This window comes from Citrus sinensis, chromosome 4 (genome assembly GCF_022201045.2).
Source record: "Citrus sinensis cultivar Valencia sweet orange chromosome 4, DVS_A1.0, whole genome shotgun sequence".
Taxonomy (NCBI): Eukaryota; Viridiplantae; Streptophyta; class Magnoliopsida; order Sapindales; family Rutaceae; genus Citrus; species Citrus sinensis.
The window spans coordinates 20,662,217-20,678,388 of record NC_068559.1 but is presented as its reverse complement, the minus strand read 5'-3'; the positions used below and the strand labels follow the sequence as shown (position 1 = coordinate 20,678,388).

The window sequence follows — 16,172 nt, the reverse complement described above, 5'->3', positions numbered from 1 at the left end:
TCAATCAATCAACCAACCCACCATTGACTTAACCCTCTTCTCCTCAAACAAAATGCAAGAACACAGACCCTTTCTTCCCCATGGCTTCCAGTTCAGACCATCCGATGAAGAACTCATCGAACATTATCTCAAGAAGAAAGTTTCGGGAATATTCATCCCTCTTGCTGAGTATTTCATCAGGGATTGTAATCTTTACGAGGAAAAACCGTCTGAGATTTGGGATTCACATGGAGGACCCTTCTTAAATGCTGATGAGGATCTTTATTTCTTCACCCAATTGAAGAAAAAGTCTTCCAAGGGTTCCAGAATTGATCGCAAAGTCGGATCTTCTGGTGGTACGTGGCAAGGGGAGGATGCTGGTAAAGATATAGTAAGCGGCGAATCTAAAATAAAAATCGGCTCCAAGAAGCGGTTTCGTTACGAAAAACAAGGTTGTGAGGATCACGGGGCTTGGATCATGCACGAGTACACTCTACATTTGCCCAAGAATCAAGCTACCAATTATGTGCTTTACAGGCTCCGAAAGAATCAACCATCTGGGCATGATATTATGAAGTACGGTTCTGCAAAGAAAAGAAAGCTGAAGGATTTTCAAGACAATAGCAATCAATCCGAACAAGTAGCAGATATTGAGATGGATAGGTTGTTTACCAGCCAACAGAATCAACAACAGAACTATATGGATTATCAAGAAGTGAGCTGCAGCAGTTCTGACATGATGAGTGAGCAGAGCTTAGCTGGTGGAATGGGGCTTGCAAGCAGTGTTTACGAGCCATCCATGGAGATGATGATGAGTCATTTTGATCAGATGATATGTAACCAACAATATGACTCCGGAAACAACGTGCTTCAGGACAGAGAAACTGGAGAGAATTATCATTGTCATTCGGAGAGTATCGTTGAAGTGCCCATGGCGGTGCCCAAATCATTGGTGCAACACGAAGACAGTGATGGACTACCTGAGTTAATTGAGGAAGACTATTCTTTTCTGGAAGACTTACTTCAAGAACCAATAGGGGATGTGCGCGGTTCATTCGGCTTGATGCTGGACTTGGATGATCTCTTGTCATAAATGATTGGATTATGACTTCGATTTGTATTGTAACTGTAACAACTTTTCCCCATTTACTTTAATCCTTTCTTCGTATATATTCGTATTGTTCAGTTTCTCGTATTCTTTATTCTCTTGAACTTCAATGAGTATGTTTTCTGCAAACTGATAACAGGCAAAGGCATTCGGTCTGCATTTAAGCCAAAATCATCATTAACTAGTTCCAATCAGTAAATCTGATGGTTGATTCTCTTATTCCTTTTATTTATTTACGACTGAGTTCGCAAAAAATGATTGTTTTGAGAATACAGATAAAAATGATGAGCTAGTTAGAGTCTTTCTAAAAATAGATTTCTTAATTTTCATCAAGCACAGAATTTTGTTCCTTGTCTAATAGTATTTGGCAGCTTATCATACTGTCAATCAATCCTTCAGTAAACCCTTCCGCAAATTTTTATATATGCATATATTGAAGATTTTATAGGTACAAGATGCAATGGGCTTGTATCACATGGCTGAGTTCTTGTTCATGAATAAATGTATTTGCATGATTGATAATATCGTTTTGTTTACGTGAACAGTATTTTAGGTCTCACAGATTTAGAGTTTTTATGCAATTTAGAGCCAAACTTTTAGAGATTTAACACATTTGAACAGTTATGTTTTCAATTTTTGTGTGTGTGTGTGTGTGTGTAAAAAAGGGGAACAATTGTTTCTTTACAACCAAGCTAACGAAGAAAAACTTCGAAAGTTGTCCTACTATTTTTATTTTATCTCCAAAAACAATAATTTAGAGCCGAACAATTATGTTTTCAATTTTGTGTGTGTGTGTGTGTTTAAAAAAGGGGAACAATTGTTTCTTTACGGACAAGCTAACGAAGAAAAACTTTGAAAGTTGTCCTACTATTTTTATTTTATCTCCAAAAACAATAATTTATTCATTTAGTGTAATTAAGCAAATAAAAAAATCATCTGTCAATTGAAAATTAAAAGAAAATTGTATTGCAAGCAATTGGAATTCAATTCTATCTTCGTCTAAGGAGACTTTACAAACTTTTTTTTGTCAATTTTGTATCATGTAAAGTATTTGTTTACTATACAGGTTAATTATGTAAAATCATTTTTCTTGATGTGGATCAAGGCAAAACAAAACAAAAAGAATTCTTATTAGACATATACGATACATCAATAAAATTGGATCTAATAGACTTGTAATTTTTCTATTTTGTTTACCAATAATACACCAATTTGTCATTCCTATATCAATTTACTTATTTTATCTTTCATTTATAAGTCTTATGTTTTATTTATTTAATTTATATTTTATTTTACACTTGTTATTGATTTACAAGTTTTATATTATAGTTGTATGTTTTTTTTTTGTTTACTCTTGATACACTAATTTATCATTTTTATGTTGATTTACTTGTTTTACATTTTTTTAGAAGTCTTATGTTTTATTTAGACAATTTATATTCTGTTTTACATTTAATGTTGATTTACAAATTTTATGTTTTGTTTGTAAGTTTTTGTTTTATTTACTCATAGAACGCCAATATACCATTTTTATGTTAATTCACTTCTTTTACCTTTCATTCATAAGTTTTTTGTTACATTTACATAATTCATGTTAATACAGATGTTGGATCTTCAATCAGGTAATTAAAGTTCTGAATAAGTAACATTTATTGTAATCATTGCGGTTCACTCCTTGATCCTTAAAGGCTGGGAAACGGCAAAGCCACCCCAGTCAATTAAGAAGAGCCTTGGTTCCAAGCGTCCCCTTAAGAAGTCAACTTGCCATCCAACATCTGACCAGCCATATTTTATTAAACACGCTTAACTTTGTGCTACATTCTGCATTTCCACTTGGTGTCTTCATATTGTTCAATTTTACGTGCAGGAAAGCCATCTTCTTCAGCTGGTATCCGCTTTCTAGAACTGCTTGAGAAAGATGAAATGGCATTCGACAACCTTTATTGTGTAGCCTTTCAAATGATGGATGCTCAATGGCTTGCAAAACGGGCTTCATATATGGAATTTAGCGTAAACTTAACTTAGCATCCTCCGCTTTATATATATATATATATATATATATATATTTACATGAACCATGATTTAGGCTTAATTGTTGTTATATGATTTTTTATTTTTTTCAGGATGTATTGAAGTCTACAAGAGCACAATTAGAGCGCGAGCTTAAACTCGAAGATGTTTCTTGTGTACAGGATTTACCCGCAAACAATCTGTTGCATAGATAGATAGATAGGTAGATGATCAAATTTGCATATTTTGAATTGTGAAATCAAAACATCAGCTGTAGAGGTTGTTTATTTAAACTATTGCAGCCATAATCTCTGTAACATTGCAAATTATATAGTTGGTATCATAGAAAGATGTATATTTGTTGGACTAATTTGGTTTTAGGATCATTTTTTTCAATTATCAAGATCCGAAATCTCTCTTAGATCTCATTTGTTAATAATCATTTAATGTTTTAAAGAGTAATACTATATGTCTTAAATATTATGGATAAATTTAACAACATTTAAAATTATTTATTACTCACTTTATATAAATAAAAGGGTAAAAGTTTGTTTAGTCCCTATATTATGAGGTTAGTGTTCATTTAGTCCCTGTATTTTTTAAAACACCTCAAAACGTCCCTGCTACTAAATATTGACACTTATGCCATTATTTTTTATTATTTTTAACTTGCTTTTACAATATTACATTTTTACAATAATGTTTCTTTTTTGGATATTAATAAAAAATTAAATTATCAAATTAAACTCAAAAATAAAATAAAAACAAAAAAGGTATATATTAATTTTTGTGGAAGCTCACGTATGTCTAAAAAATTAATATCGTAAAAAATTACATTATCAATTTTTTTAGAAAAATTAATATTTTAACTCAAGAGTGTGTTCCACAAAAATTAATATATATATATTTATTTTATTTTATTTTTTGGTGTTAAACTGGTAATTTATTTTTTTCTTTTTAATAATGTCTAAAAAAATTATTATAATAGGGTTATTTTTTTCTTTTTAATAATGCCTAAAAAATTATTATAATAGGGAAATATTATAAAAATAAGTTAAAATGAACAAAAGATAATGGCAAAAGTGTCAATAATTTAATGGTAGGGATGGTTTGAGGTGTTTTTAAAAATATAAGGACTAAACGAGCACTAACTTCAAAATATAGGGACTAAACGAGCTTTTACCCTAAATAAAAAATTCTAGATAATACTTAAAAAGTTTGACCTTTTTTTTTCCTTCAAAAGAACAAAAATTAGGTTACGAATATTTTCAAATTAGCTTTAAATAATCTAGATATATAAATAGTATTTAATTAACACCAATCTATTATTATTTGAAATCTTATCTGACATCTAGTAATTTTATTTCACAGTAGGAATGAAAAAAAAAATTTTAATGATTCTTTCTATTGGGAATGGCCATATGTCTAATTCCTATTATTTTGACTGGATTATTTGTAACCGTCTATTTACAATGCAGACGTGGTGATTAGTTGGAGAGCACAAGACCGAAATTTCAGCACTACTGTATAGGGGAATTTTTTTATTTTTTTTGAATGGATACCGTATAGGGGAATTAAAATCCCATAGTTGCACGATTAGGTAATGCCACTCACAGAACTTCTTACAACACCAAATATCTAATCTCGAGTGGAAACAAACTGGGGGTTAGGGTTAGGGTTAGGGTTTAGCAAATAGCAAAGGAAGAACCGCATTTTAACATTTGTGCATTTTATGATTTCATAGGGGACTTCTGAGTTTTCTTTATTTTTTCAGAATAATAATAATAATAATCACGAAATATATAAAAAAATAGATTTTTTTTTCTAAAGACCGACTTGGCTTCAGCCTCAAGCGCAACGACTTCTTGGATTTGTCCGATTTAGGAAGGTTATTAAACGTAAGGACTTTTTACCCAACTCGCAAGTTCACCTGCGTTTCTCGGAGTTGCCTCAGGAAATTGTTACTTGTAATCCAAGCTACGTCACTTCACTCCTCTAGGAAATTGTTACTTGTAATCCAAGCTACGTCACTTCACTCCTCCATATGTTATAAGGAAACTTTGACACCCCCGCTTCTTACCACTTCTGCTCTAATTCTCTAAACCTATCTTTGCTTCTCTCTCCGCTTCCGTGTTCTTTGTTTTCAATAATTCACTGAAAAATTTTCCTCCATCAATCAATCAACCAACCCACCATTGACTTAACCCTCTTCTCCTCAAACAAAATGCAAGAACACAGACCCTTTCTTCCCCATGGTTTCCAGTTCAGACCATCCGATGAAGAACTCATCGAACATTATCTCAAGAAGAAAGTTTCGGGAATATTCATCCCTCTTGCTGAGTATTTCATCAGAGATTGTAATTTTTACGAGGAAAAACCCTCTGAGATTTGAGATTCTCATGGTGGACCCTTTTTAAATGCTGATGAGGATCTTTATTTCTTCACCCAGTTGAAGAAAAAGTCTTCCAAGGGTTCCAGAATCGACCGCAAAGTGGGATCTTCTGGCGGTACGTGGCAAGGGGAGGATGCTGGTAAAGATATAGTAAGCGGCCAATCCAAAATCAAAATCGGCTGCAAGAAGCGGTTTCGATACAAAAAACAAGGTTGTGAGGATCACGGGGCTTGGATCATGCACGAGTACACTCTACATATGCCCAAGAATCAAGCTGCCAATTATGTGCTTTGCAGGCTCCGAAAGAATCAACCAACTGGCCATTATATTATGAAGTACGGTTCTGCAAAGAAAAGAAAGCTGAAGGATTTTCAAGACAACAGCAATCAATCCGACCAAGTAGCAGATATTGAGATGGATAGGCTATTGACCCACCAACAGAATCAACAACAGAACTATATGGATTATCAAGAAGTAAGCTGCAGCAGTTCTGACATGATGAGTGAGCAGAGCTTAGCTGGTGGAATGGGGCTTGCAAGCAGTGTTTACGAGCCATCCATGGAGATGATGATGAGTCATTTTGATCAGATGATATGTAACCAACAATATGACTCCGGAAACAACGTGCTTCAGGACAGAGAAACTGGAGAGAATTATCATTGTCATTCGGAGAGTATCGTTGAAGTGCCCATGGCGGTGCCCAAATCATTGGTGCAACACGAAGACAGTGATGGACTACCTGAGTTAATTGAGGAAGACTATTCTTTTCTGGAAGACTTACTTCAAGAACCAATAGGGGATGTGCGCGGTTCATTCGGCTTGATGCTGGACTTGGATGATCTCTTGTCATAAATGATTGGATTATGACTTCGATTTGTATTGTAACTGTAACAACTTTTCCCCATTTACTTTAATCCTTTCTTCGTATATATTCGTATTGTTCAGTTTCTCGTATTCTTTATTCTCTTGAACTTCAATGAGTATGTTTTCTGCAAACTGATAACAGGCAAAGGCATTCGGTCTGCATTTAAGCCAAAATCATCATTAACTAGTTCCAATCAGTAAATCTGATGGTTGATTCTCTTATTCCTTTTATTTATTTACAACTGAGTTCGCAAAAAATGATTGTTTTGAGAATACAGATAAAAATGATGAGCTAGTTAGAGTCTTTCTAAAAATAGATTTCTTAATTTTCATCAAGCACAGAATTTTGTTCCTTGTCTAATAGTATTTGGCAGCTTATCATACTGTCAATCAATCCTTCAGTAAACCCTTCCGCAAATTTTTATATATGCATATATATATTTAAGATTTTATAGGTACAAGATGAAATGGGCCTGTATCATATGGCTGAGATCTTGTTCATGAATAAATGATTTTGCTTGATTAATAATATCGTTTTGTTTACGTGAACGGTATTTTAGGTCTCGCAAATTTAGCATTTTTATGCAATTTAGAGCCGAACTTTTAGAGATTTAACACGTTCGAACTGTTATGTTTTCATTTTTGTATGTGTGAGTGTGTAAAAAAAGGGAACAATTAGGCAAATAGAAAAAAAAAACTGTAAATTGAAAAAAAAACAGTAATTTATTTTTTGTTGTCAGTAGTTCATTTTTTTTTGTCCTACTATTTTTATTTTATTTCCAAAAACAGTAATTTATTCATTTAGTGTAATTAGGCAAATAAAAAAATCACCTGTCAATTCAAAAAAAAAATGTATCGAAAGCAATTGGAATTCAATTCTATATTCGTCTTAGGACTTTATAAACTTTTTTTTCAATTTTCTATTATATAAAATATTTGTTTACTATACAGGTTAATTATGTAAAATCATTTTTCTTGATGTGGATCAAGGCAAAACAAAATAAAAAGAATTCTTATTAGACATATACGATATATCAATAAAATTGGATCTAATAGACTTGTAATTTTTTATTTTGTTTACCAATAATACACCAATTTGTCATTCCTATATCAATTTACTTATTTTGCCTTTCATTTATAAGTCTTATGTTTTATTTTACACTTATTATTAATTTTTAAGTTTTATTTTATATTTGTAAGTTTCTTTTGTTTTCTATTGATACATTAATTTATCATTTTTATGTTGATTTACTTGTTTTACCTTTTATTTAGAAATCTTATGTTTTATTTAGACAATTTATGTTCTATTTTACACTTAATGTTGATTTACAAATTTTATGTTTCATTTGTAAGTTTTTGTTTTGTTTACTTGTGGAACACCAATTTACCATTCTTATATTAATTTACTTGTTTTACCTTTCATTTATAAGTCTTATATTACATTTACATAATTTATGTTTTATTTTATACTTATTATTGATTTATAATTTTGCTGTTGAATTTATATGTCTTATGTATCATTTGCACAATTCATGTTTAATTACAGTATTAATGTATCATAGAATGAAACTTCATTTAATTTAAATATTTACCTCATTGTCCCAGTCGGTTTTCTTGGAACATAACCAAGCACGATGATTGGTTTACTACTCCAAGCAGCATTCCAATCCATATACCATGTGCAAATTAATTGAATGAAGATATTCATCTAGTTTTTGAAAAATGAACTACAACAAGCCATACCATGTACTCCAAAGTAAGGCAACATGATCAAAATAGGGTAAAAGTTTTTTTAGTCTTTTTGGATTGGGTTAATTACCTAGTTAATTCCTGTATTTTTAAAATTTATCTAAAATTCTCTATCATTACTTCCATAATTGTTGGATTTAGGGCTAGTTTAGTAATAAGTGTAGCTTTTAAAATAATTAATGCTAGTTGTACTGTAAAAATAATCAGTTGTATAAAGCATCATTTTAATACTTGGCAAAATTTATTTTTAAAGGTGTTATGAGTTTTCAAACCAATCATATATGTTCGATGAATCTTACAATTAAACGGCTATAAAAATACATGCAAATGACTCAAATAGATATTATGTTCAATAATTTTTTTTATAAATTTATTGTCATGTATATATATTATTTTTATTGTGTATATATAATAATTAATAACGAAAATAATTATTTTTTGTATTAATTATTTTTTATTTTGTTATTCAATATAATTGATAATAATAATAATAATCTCTTTAAATTTAATGCTTTTATTTTGCAATTGAATAAAGATAATTTTGGATTTTTATATATGTGAGGATATATATGGAATTGCATTAAATATAAAACTCATTTTTAAAATTAAATTTTAAAAAGTTACTCTTCCCTACTTTTCAAACTCCGCTATGGGATAAAGTAAGTTTTTCAAAAGTAGTTTAAAAAAAATTATCAAACACCAAAATTAGTTTCTATCTTTTCAAAATTATTTTTAAGTCTCTGTAAAGTAATCTCAAAAGTGTCTAATAAAATAATATTTCATTTTCGTATAACTTAAAAATTCAAACAAACCTAACAGGCAATAAGTAAAATTTAATTAGCTCAAACAGTCGCGATCAAAAGAGCATTTGCCCATAAAAAAAAATTAAAAAAAAAACATAAGAGCTATATTAACGATAAATATCAAATTACATATCCTCCGTAAAAGATGCTAAATTTAAATCTATGAAGTTCTTTATCAAGAGGGAAAAAGATGAAAAGTAAGAAATACAAAGATGAATTGATACCTTAACTTTGAGATTGGCCAGGTACATGAAAAACTCCTACAGGTACCAATCACATAATAGCAGCAAATGTTAATATATTCTACTATACTTTGCCGACCGGCACCAATAGCAGCCCCTACTAAATACATTGGCAAATTAATTCAATATATGCATGATACAATAGACTAAGGCTCCGTTTGCTATTATTGTTGGGAGATGTGACTTCATCAACTCTTAAGAGTTAACTTCATCAACTCTGGACATACATACATACGTTTGTGTGTATGTGTGCAATAAAGCATCAGTATTTGAGTTTGCCAAGCATATATGCCATTAGAAAATGTTTCAAAATCTTTCATGCCCAATTGAGGCTAGGAGGCCAAAGCCTAACATGAACTCCCAAGCTATGATGTTGAGGCTACAAAGTCGTACATTTGATTTCATTAGTATAAGCCTATGACACTCTTAATATATATGGGGAAGTAATGATATAATGGGTGGCAGTAATTACCTAATGATGAGCGACAGTGTCATGTGACATTGTCTGATTAATCTACAATTTAAATACTATTTATAGGATGTCTCAAAGTCCTGCTATGTTTTTAGATGCTTACTATATGGTAGACGCTCGGTACTAGTGCTGACAGCTCGTATCGACTGCTGATCCTGGTGGTTGTGGTGGTGTTGCTGTGGTCTTCTCATCATGTTTGATTCAATTTCTTTTCGTTTTCTCGGGAAAATTTTAAACAGGAGGAGAAATTTTGGGAGGGAAAAGAAAAAAAAAAAGAAAATTGCTTAAAACGAGGCGAATGGATAAACTTGACTATTGTTATCTAAAACGGTGTGTGATTGGAGAGGAATGTAACGTGAAGTTACAAACGTAGCTTTCTGATAGGTTGCAATTTGTTTGTTTCTCGGGAAAATTCTTCGAGAAACTGAGATAAAATGACGCGATGCTTTCAGTTTCTTTCTTTAAATCTTGCTGTCAATACAGCAATTTATGCTTCACCTTGAATTCCCAAACCAACCAGGTGAGATTTGACTAAATAAATAAATAAATAAATAAAAGATTTGAAAATATGTTGAAAATAAGTAATTCTCCGTTTGCTATTATTGTTGGGAGATGTGACTTCATCAACTCTTAAGTGTTAATTGGTAATAATAAAAAATAAGGTGACTTATTTGTAATAAATCGACAATACTTTCACTATTCTTGTCGAAATAATCATTATGAAAATTATGTTATATATCATACATTATCAATTTACGTGAGAGTACAGGCTGGACACCGCTAAGTAACATTGAGAAAGCTAAAGGGACAGAGAGTGATCTTGTAACAGATTCCGATACTTCTTCATCGCTTGTAAATAAATAAACAATTTTTCTGATGGAACGTTAAGCACATTATTATCGAAAAGAAAACTCTGCTACACATGGAAGCAATTAAGGCAACTTTGATGGAAATTTTGCAGCTTTAGCATTTCCTCTCCCCAATTCATTTCAAACCCGAACTCTGGACATAAATACATACGTTTTGTGTGCGTGTGTGTGTGTGTGTGTATGCAATAAAGCATCAGTATTTGAGTTTGCCAAGCATATACGCCATTAGAAACTCAATGTTTCAAAATCTTTCATACCCAATTGAGGCTAGGAGGCCAAAGCATAACATGAACTCCCAAGGTATGATATTGAGGCTACAAAGTAGTACATTTGATTTCATTAGTATATGCCTATGACATTCTTAATATATATGGGGAAGTAATGATATAATGGGCAGCAGTAATTACCTAATGATGAGCGACAGTGTCATGTGACATTGTCGGATTAATCCACAATTTAAATACTATTTACAGGATGTCCCAAAGTCCTGTTACGTTTTCAGGTGCTTACTATATGGTAAACGCTAATGACCACTAAATTATACTTATGTATGTAAGTATGTTTTCAATAACCCATTATATCCATAGTCTTAAAACAAGTAAATAACCATAGAAAAAAAACACATTTTTTCTTATTTTTATTACTATCATATATACTTTTGATAGTCTAATCTAATGTGTTTGTCAAAAGATGGGACGGATTTTACCTGTTAAAATTATTATTTATTTTTTACAGTAAATTTGAATATCAAAATTTTAACTTAAGAGACATAATGGGTAATTCGAAAGAAGGAAAAAAAATATTACAGGGACTGAAATAATAAAAGCGAAGCGAAAAACATTAGACAGTTATGTAGTATATCATTATGTAATGTAGCTTGCAGCGCATTGAAAATCCAATTTTAGGGTAAAAAAGAAAAAAAGAAAATAGAACCAACATAGACTTATCATGGAGATGGCAAATATCTCAACTCTGGCATTTTTCCATAAATTTAATGAGTAATTAGTTTTTATTAAGAATGCTCGGTTGCACTTATGTACCATATCATACGCTCGAAGATGTCGAGAGTTTAATTAGAGGAAATAACTCAGCAAAAGGATTTAAATTGAATCCTCTCCATGTATTAGGGCATCAACCACCAGTGACATACAAATAATTTGAGTTTTTATGGTCAAGTGAAAGTGCCAAAAACAAATAACGGCAATGAACCATGGGCAAGAAATGTCCTGCCCTTACTATTTGCTATGTCTTTGCCTTGGCCAAGAAATTTGAAGATTGAACTTGAGACGATAAACCCAGGGAGCAAAATTGTTGCTGTAATAAGATGTATTATCCACTAAATAAATTGAAATTATAATCAAAATTAAAATGAGTATTGGAATGCTGCTCAGTAAGAGGAACCAGATATATATACATATAATTGATCGATGGCATACTGATCGTTAATCAGCTCTCTCCTGTAATATGTATATTAATTTCCATTTATTTTTACAAATTAATCAAGTAGAACTTTAATATATCCAGCTATACGTGCTAGCTCATCGGATTAATTAAAATCATCGCACATGTTGAATGAGATACCCAGCACATTAATCATAGGAATTAAAGAGCAAAATTAGAGCTACAAGTGCAAACTAGTTAATGTTAAGATATGCTCAAATATTTGTATGACCAAAACCGAAATATTGTTTGTCTCTCGTATATTTAACTGGCAATACGCAGCCAAACTTGAGCTACGATCAAGTATTAATTTTATTGCAGACATATATATTTATTTGCGACGCAAGCAATGTTGTATATGACGCCAATTTTTCAATAAGTTGCTGATTAATTAGCTAGTGGGGATGGAAAATTTATTATTTGCTATTTTACCATGCATAGGTTTGCTACTATATATTGAGTAGCGACAGTATTGTTCACTGTAAGGTGAGAATTATATCATTGACTACATCATCTATGTGTGTGTGTGTGTGTGTGTGTATAGATAGATAGATAGATAGATAGATAGATAGATATATAGTGGTTTCCTAATTATGAATCCTTAACTTTAATAAAGTCAAGGATTAATTAAAAGACAAAAAAAATGTAAATTTCAATATATTACAAGATAAAATACAGTGCATTGGAGTTTGTATTTATTTTGTCTTTTAACTTATCCCTGACTTTATTAAAGTCACATATTTCTAATTGGAAAACTAATATATATATTCAATGTGTGAATTTTAATCCCAAAGCCAATTTATACTTCAAGTTACTACTTTAAAATTCAGATATAGTCGTATCCAACTTTTTAATCAAATGTAGTAGGGGTGTTCGCGGATCAAATTTTACGGATTAGACATCAATCCATATCCGATCCACGATCTTACGGATTATAAATTTTCAATCCTATCCAATCTATAGATTGGTGAAATTTATTCCAAATCCAATCCATACATTTGCGGATCGGATGCGGATTTGACCCAATTCATATCCAATCCACCATTTTACGGATTGGTTTGCGGATCGAAAAATTTTAATTCTGTTCAATCCACGAATTAACTAAATAAAAAAATTAATATAAAAATAATTTTACAATCGATCAAATTTAAAATTAAATAAGATTTAAATAAATAAATTGTTTAAATAAAGCTAGAAAATACATTTAAAGTTTCAAAATATAACACACCAAAACGAAAAAAATCTTATTCGTTTAGATCAGTACATGGAAATTAACTATTTAGGAAGCTATATTTATTTATTTATTTATTTTATATTTTTTATTATTATCAGATAAGATATAATATAGTGTTAATGTAACTATATTTTAATGTATTTATTTACTAGTAAGTACTAATGTCATATTTACAAGTTTTATTTTTTAATTAAATAAATATTTTTTATTATTTTACAGATTCACGAATTTTTGCGGATTTACAGAAGTAAATCCATATCCAATCCACCGATTGTGGATTATCAAATTTTCAATTCAATCCAATCCACTAATCCACATATCAGATTTCTACATATCAGATGAATTGAGCAGATCGAATTGGATTCTGAACACCCATAAAATGTAGTCTCTAAAATTTATAACCGAAATTGAGAATAATAGCAAACTAATAAGTACTCTTTGTTGTCTTTAAGTTTAAGTTAGCGTTTACTTCTCGGATTAGATTGGAAATTCTGAGGAGTGAGAATCCTAAGATTGGAAGTATAAAGTGGGAGTGGGAATATGTTGTTTATTTATATTGAAATTAGAGTGTGAAATATGAATTAGAATCTCATTATTTATTCAATTTGTCTTAGGTTAGGAGTGAATTGTTTCAAATTACAGTTTTACTCATATTTAAAGAATTGGTTTGTAATTACAAAGTGAATAAAAAATATATTTGTAAAATAAATTATTTATTTTATTATTAATTTTAATTATATAAATTGATTATTATTGTAATATTCTTAATTATTTAAATCACAATTTTTTATTAATTTTAATTTTAATTATGTAAGTTACAAATTCCTGGTAAGAGCAATACATGAAACACTATTATTAATAATATAGTACAAAATTAATATTTTCTTAGAATAACTATTTATTACTATTAACTATTACCATTAAATAAATATAATACTATTAAAATTAAATAAATGTAAAGTAATATTATTAGTTCTCCACGAATATAATATTATTATTTGAAAATAATTTTAACTTAGATTAAATAAATTATTATTTTTCACTAAATATAATAATATTATATTCAAATAAGTTTAATATTATTATTTTTAAGTAATTGTGACATTACTTTATTTTAATAAATATAATTATATTATATTTAATAAAGAAATGTTAAAAAAAAAAAGAGGTGGGAGGAAGAATCCCACTGCACACTCTAAAAATGAGTGGAATTTGAGACACCCACTCCCCTTCTTAAATAAACAAGTAAATAGTGGAGTGGGAGAAATCCACACTTCCCCACCCACTCCGGTAAATAAACACAATATTAAATGTACTTCTTGTGAAGATGCAACTTCTTGAATTAATTAACCTCAGAATATTAGATTGCATTTGCGCAGGCTCATTATCAAGCTCTTCTTGCCAACAGACAAAAAGAAAGAAATTTGATCTGAAGTTGTTATTGTTGTTAACGTTAATCGGTTTATTGGCAGAGAAAATACATGCATGATTGAGATTATCAGGATCTTCAAGCAATATTGGACCTTAACTTGTTGAGTTTAATTGCCGTTGGATTCTTCTTCAGAAGGCTTCAAGAGCCACTTATTGAGTCGTTCTGATGCTTTCTTCACCTAGAGAGAGGAAATAGTGTTGTCATCAAATGTATGATTCAAGTCTACAAATTAAATATGACACTTCTTTTTTGAAAAGTTTAGAGAGATTGAGCATTAATGAGGCATGCAATTGATGATGATGTGTACATATTGGTGAATTTATTTTAATTACTTACCTCATTGTCCCAATCGGTTTTCCAGGTGACATACCCCAGCACGAGTGATTGCATTACTACCCCAAGCAGCATTCCAGTCCAAATACCCTGTGCAAATTAAAAGAATAATCAGATCTTGTTTCTGAAGATGAACTACAATCGAATTTTTTTAAAAGTTACTGTTCATGATGTGCAATATCAAACCATTCATTCAAATAATCATCATGGATTTTTATGAAAAAAATTTAAACTTAAATGTATGTTTCTAATTAAAACAAATCCGGTTCAATTTCAGTGCACTCGGGATTCGACCCCTTGACCATAGTATTGATATGAGATTTATAAAGATATTTGGTAGCATGGTTCATAAGAATACGGATTAAGTTTATTGTTGATATCATTTTTATTTTTATTTTTATTTTAGAGAATTGTGAATTGTGATCCATAGTTATTGAAAAATAATACATAGGTAATTAGATGTTAACGGTACATTACTATAGATTATTACATGCGAGGTAAAAATTAATTAAAAGATGAGCATAATTAAAATTATCGTATGATCTAAATTCAAATAAATCTTGTACATATGACACAAGATATTTTATAGATCACCCCAACTCAACAGTTGCTTCCGAGTCCGCCTTTAGCACTGGAGGTAGACATTTGAGTCCTCATCGTAGTAGACTTCAGCCATCTACAGTGGAAACGTTGGTGTGTACTCAAAATTGGTTTTGGCTTGACCACAACCTAAAAGGTATGGAAAATTTATTTATTACATAAAATAAATTAATTTGTTATAGTATCAATTTATTACTAACTAGCTGTTTTGTTTCTTATTTTTATGATTTATTCATGTTTTTTAGATGGAATTCCAGAGGAAGCAATACTTTCTGCAGAACAGCTTATTGATGAAAGTTTGATGAGTGAGTTGTGAACAACAATGAATCAAGTGAAGAAGAATAGAAAATGATGGAGAAAAGTTTAAACTTTGGATTTGTGGTTTTTAATTCGAACTTGTGTAATTGTTATGGATTTATATTTGTGGCTGTTTTATTACTTGAAACAGCCATTTGAATTGTAGAGTTTGCACACTAGCTGTTTGAATTGTAGAGTTTGCAGAGAGTTGATTAATTGTGATTTGTGAGTACTGGATTATTATGCCATTAATTGTGATTTGTTGTTTAAGTCTTAATTATTAAGTACTGGGATGTCATTTGAAACATTGAGAATTTGAGATAGGTTTAGAAACTTCATGTGGTAGAG

At 30.4% G+C, this 16,172-nt stretch overlaps 1 protein-coding gene across 1 annotated transcript; it reads left to right on the top strand.

Moving 5' to 3' along the window:
- The first annotated feature begins 52 nt into the window (after positions 1-52).
- LOC107175172 (NAC domain-containing protein 83-like) lies at positions 53-1,072 on the top strand. The gene has a single exon (XM_015526538.2). It carries the CDS (start codon positions 53-55, stop codon positions 1,070-1,072), a length of 1,020 nt encoding a protein of 339 aa, XP_015382024.2.
- The last annotated feature ends 15,100 nt before the right edge of the window (positions 1,073-16,172 follow it).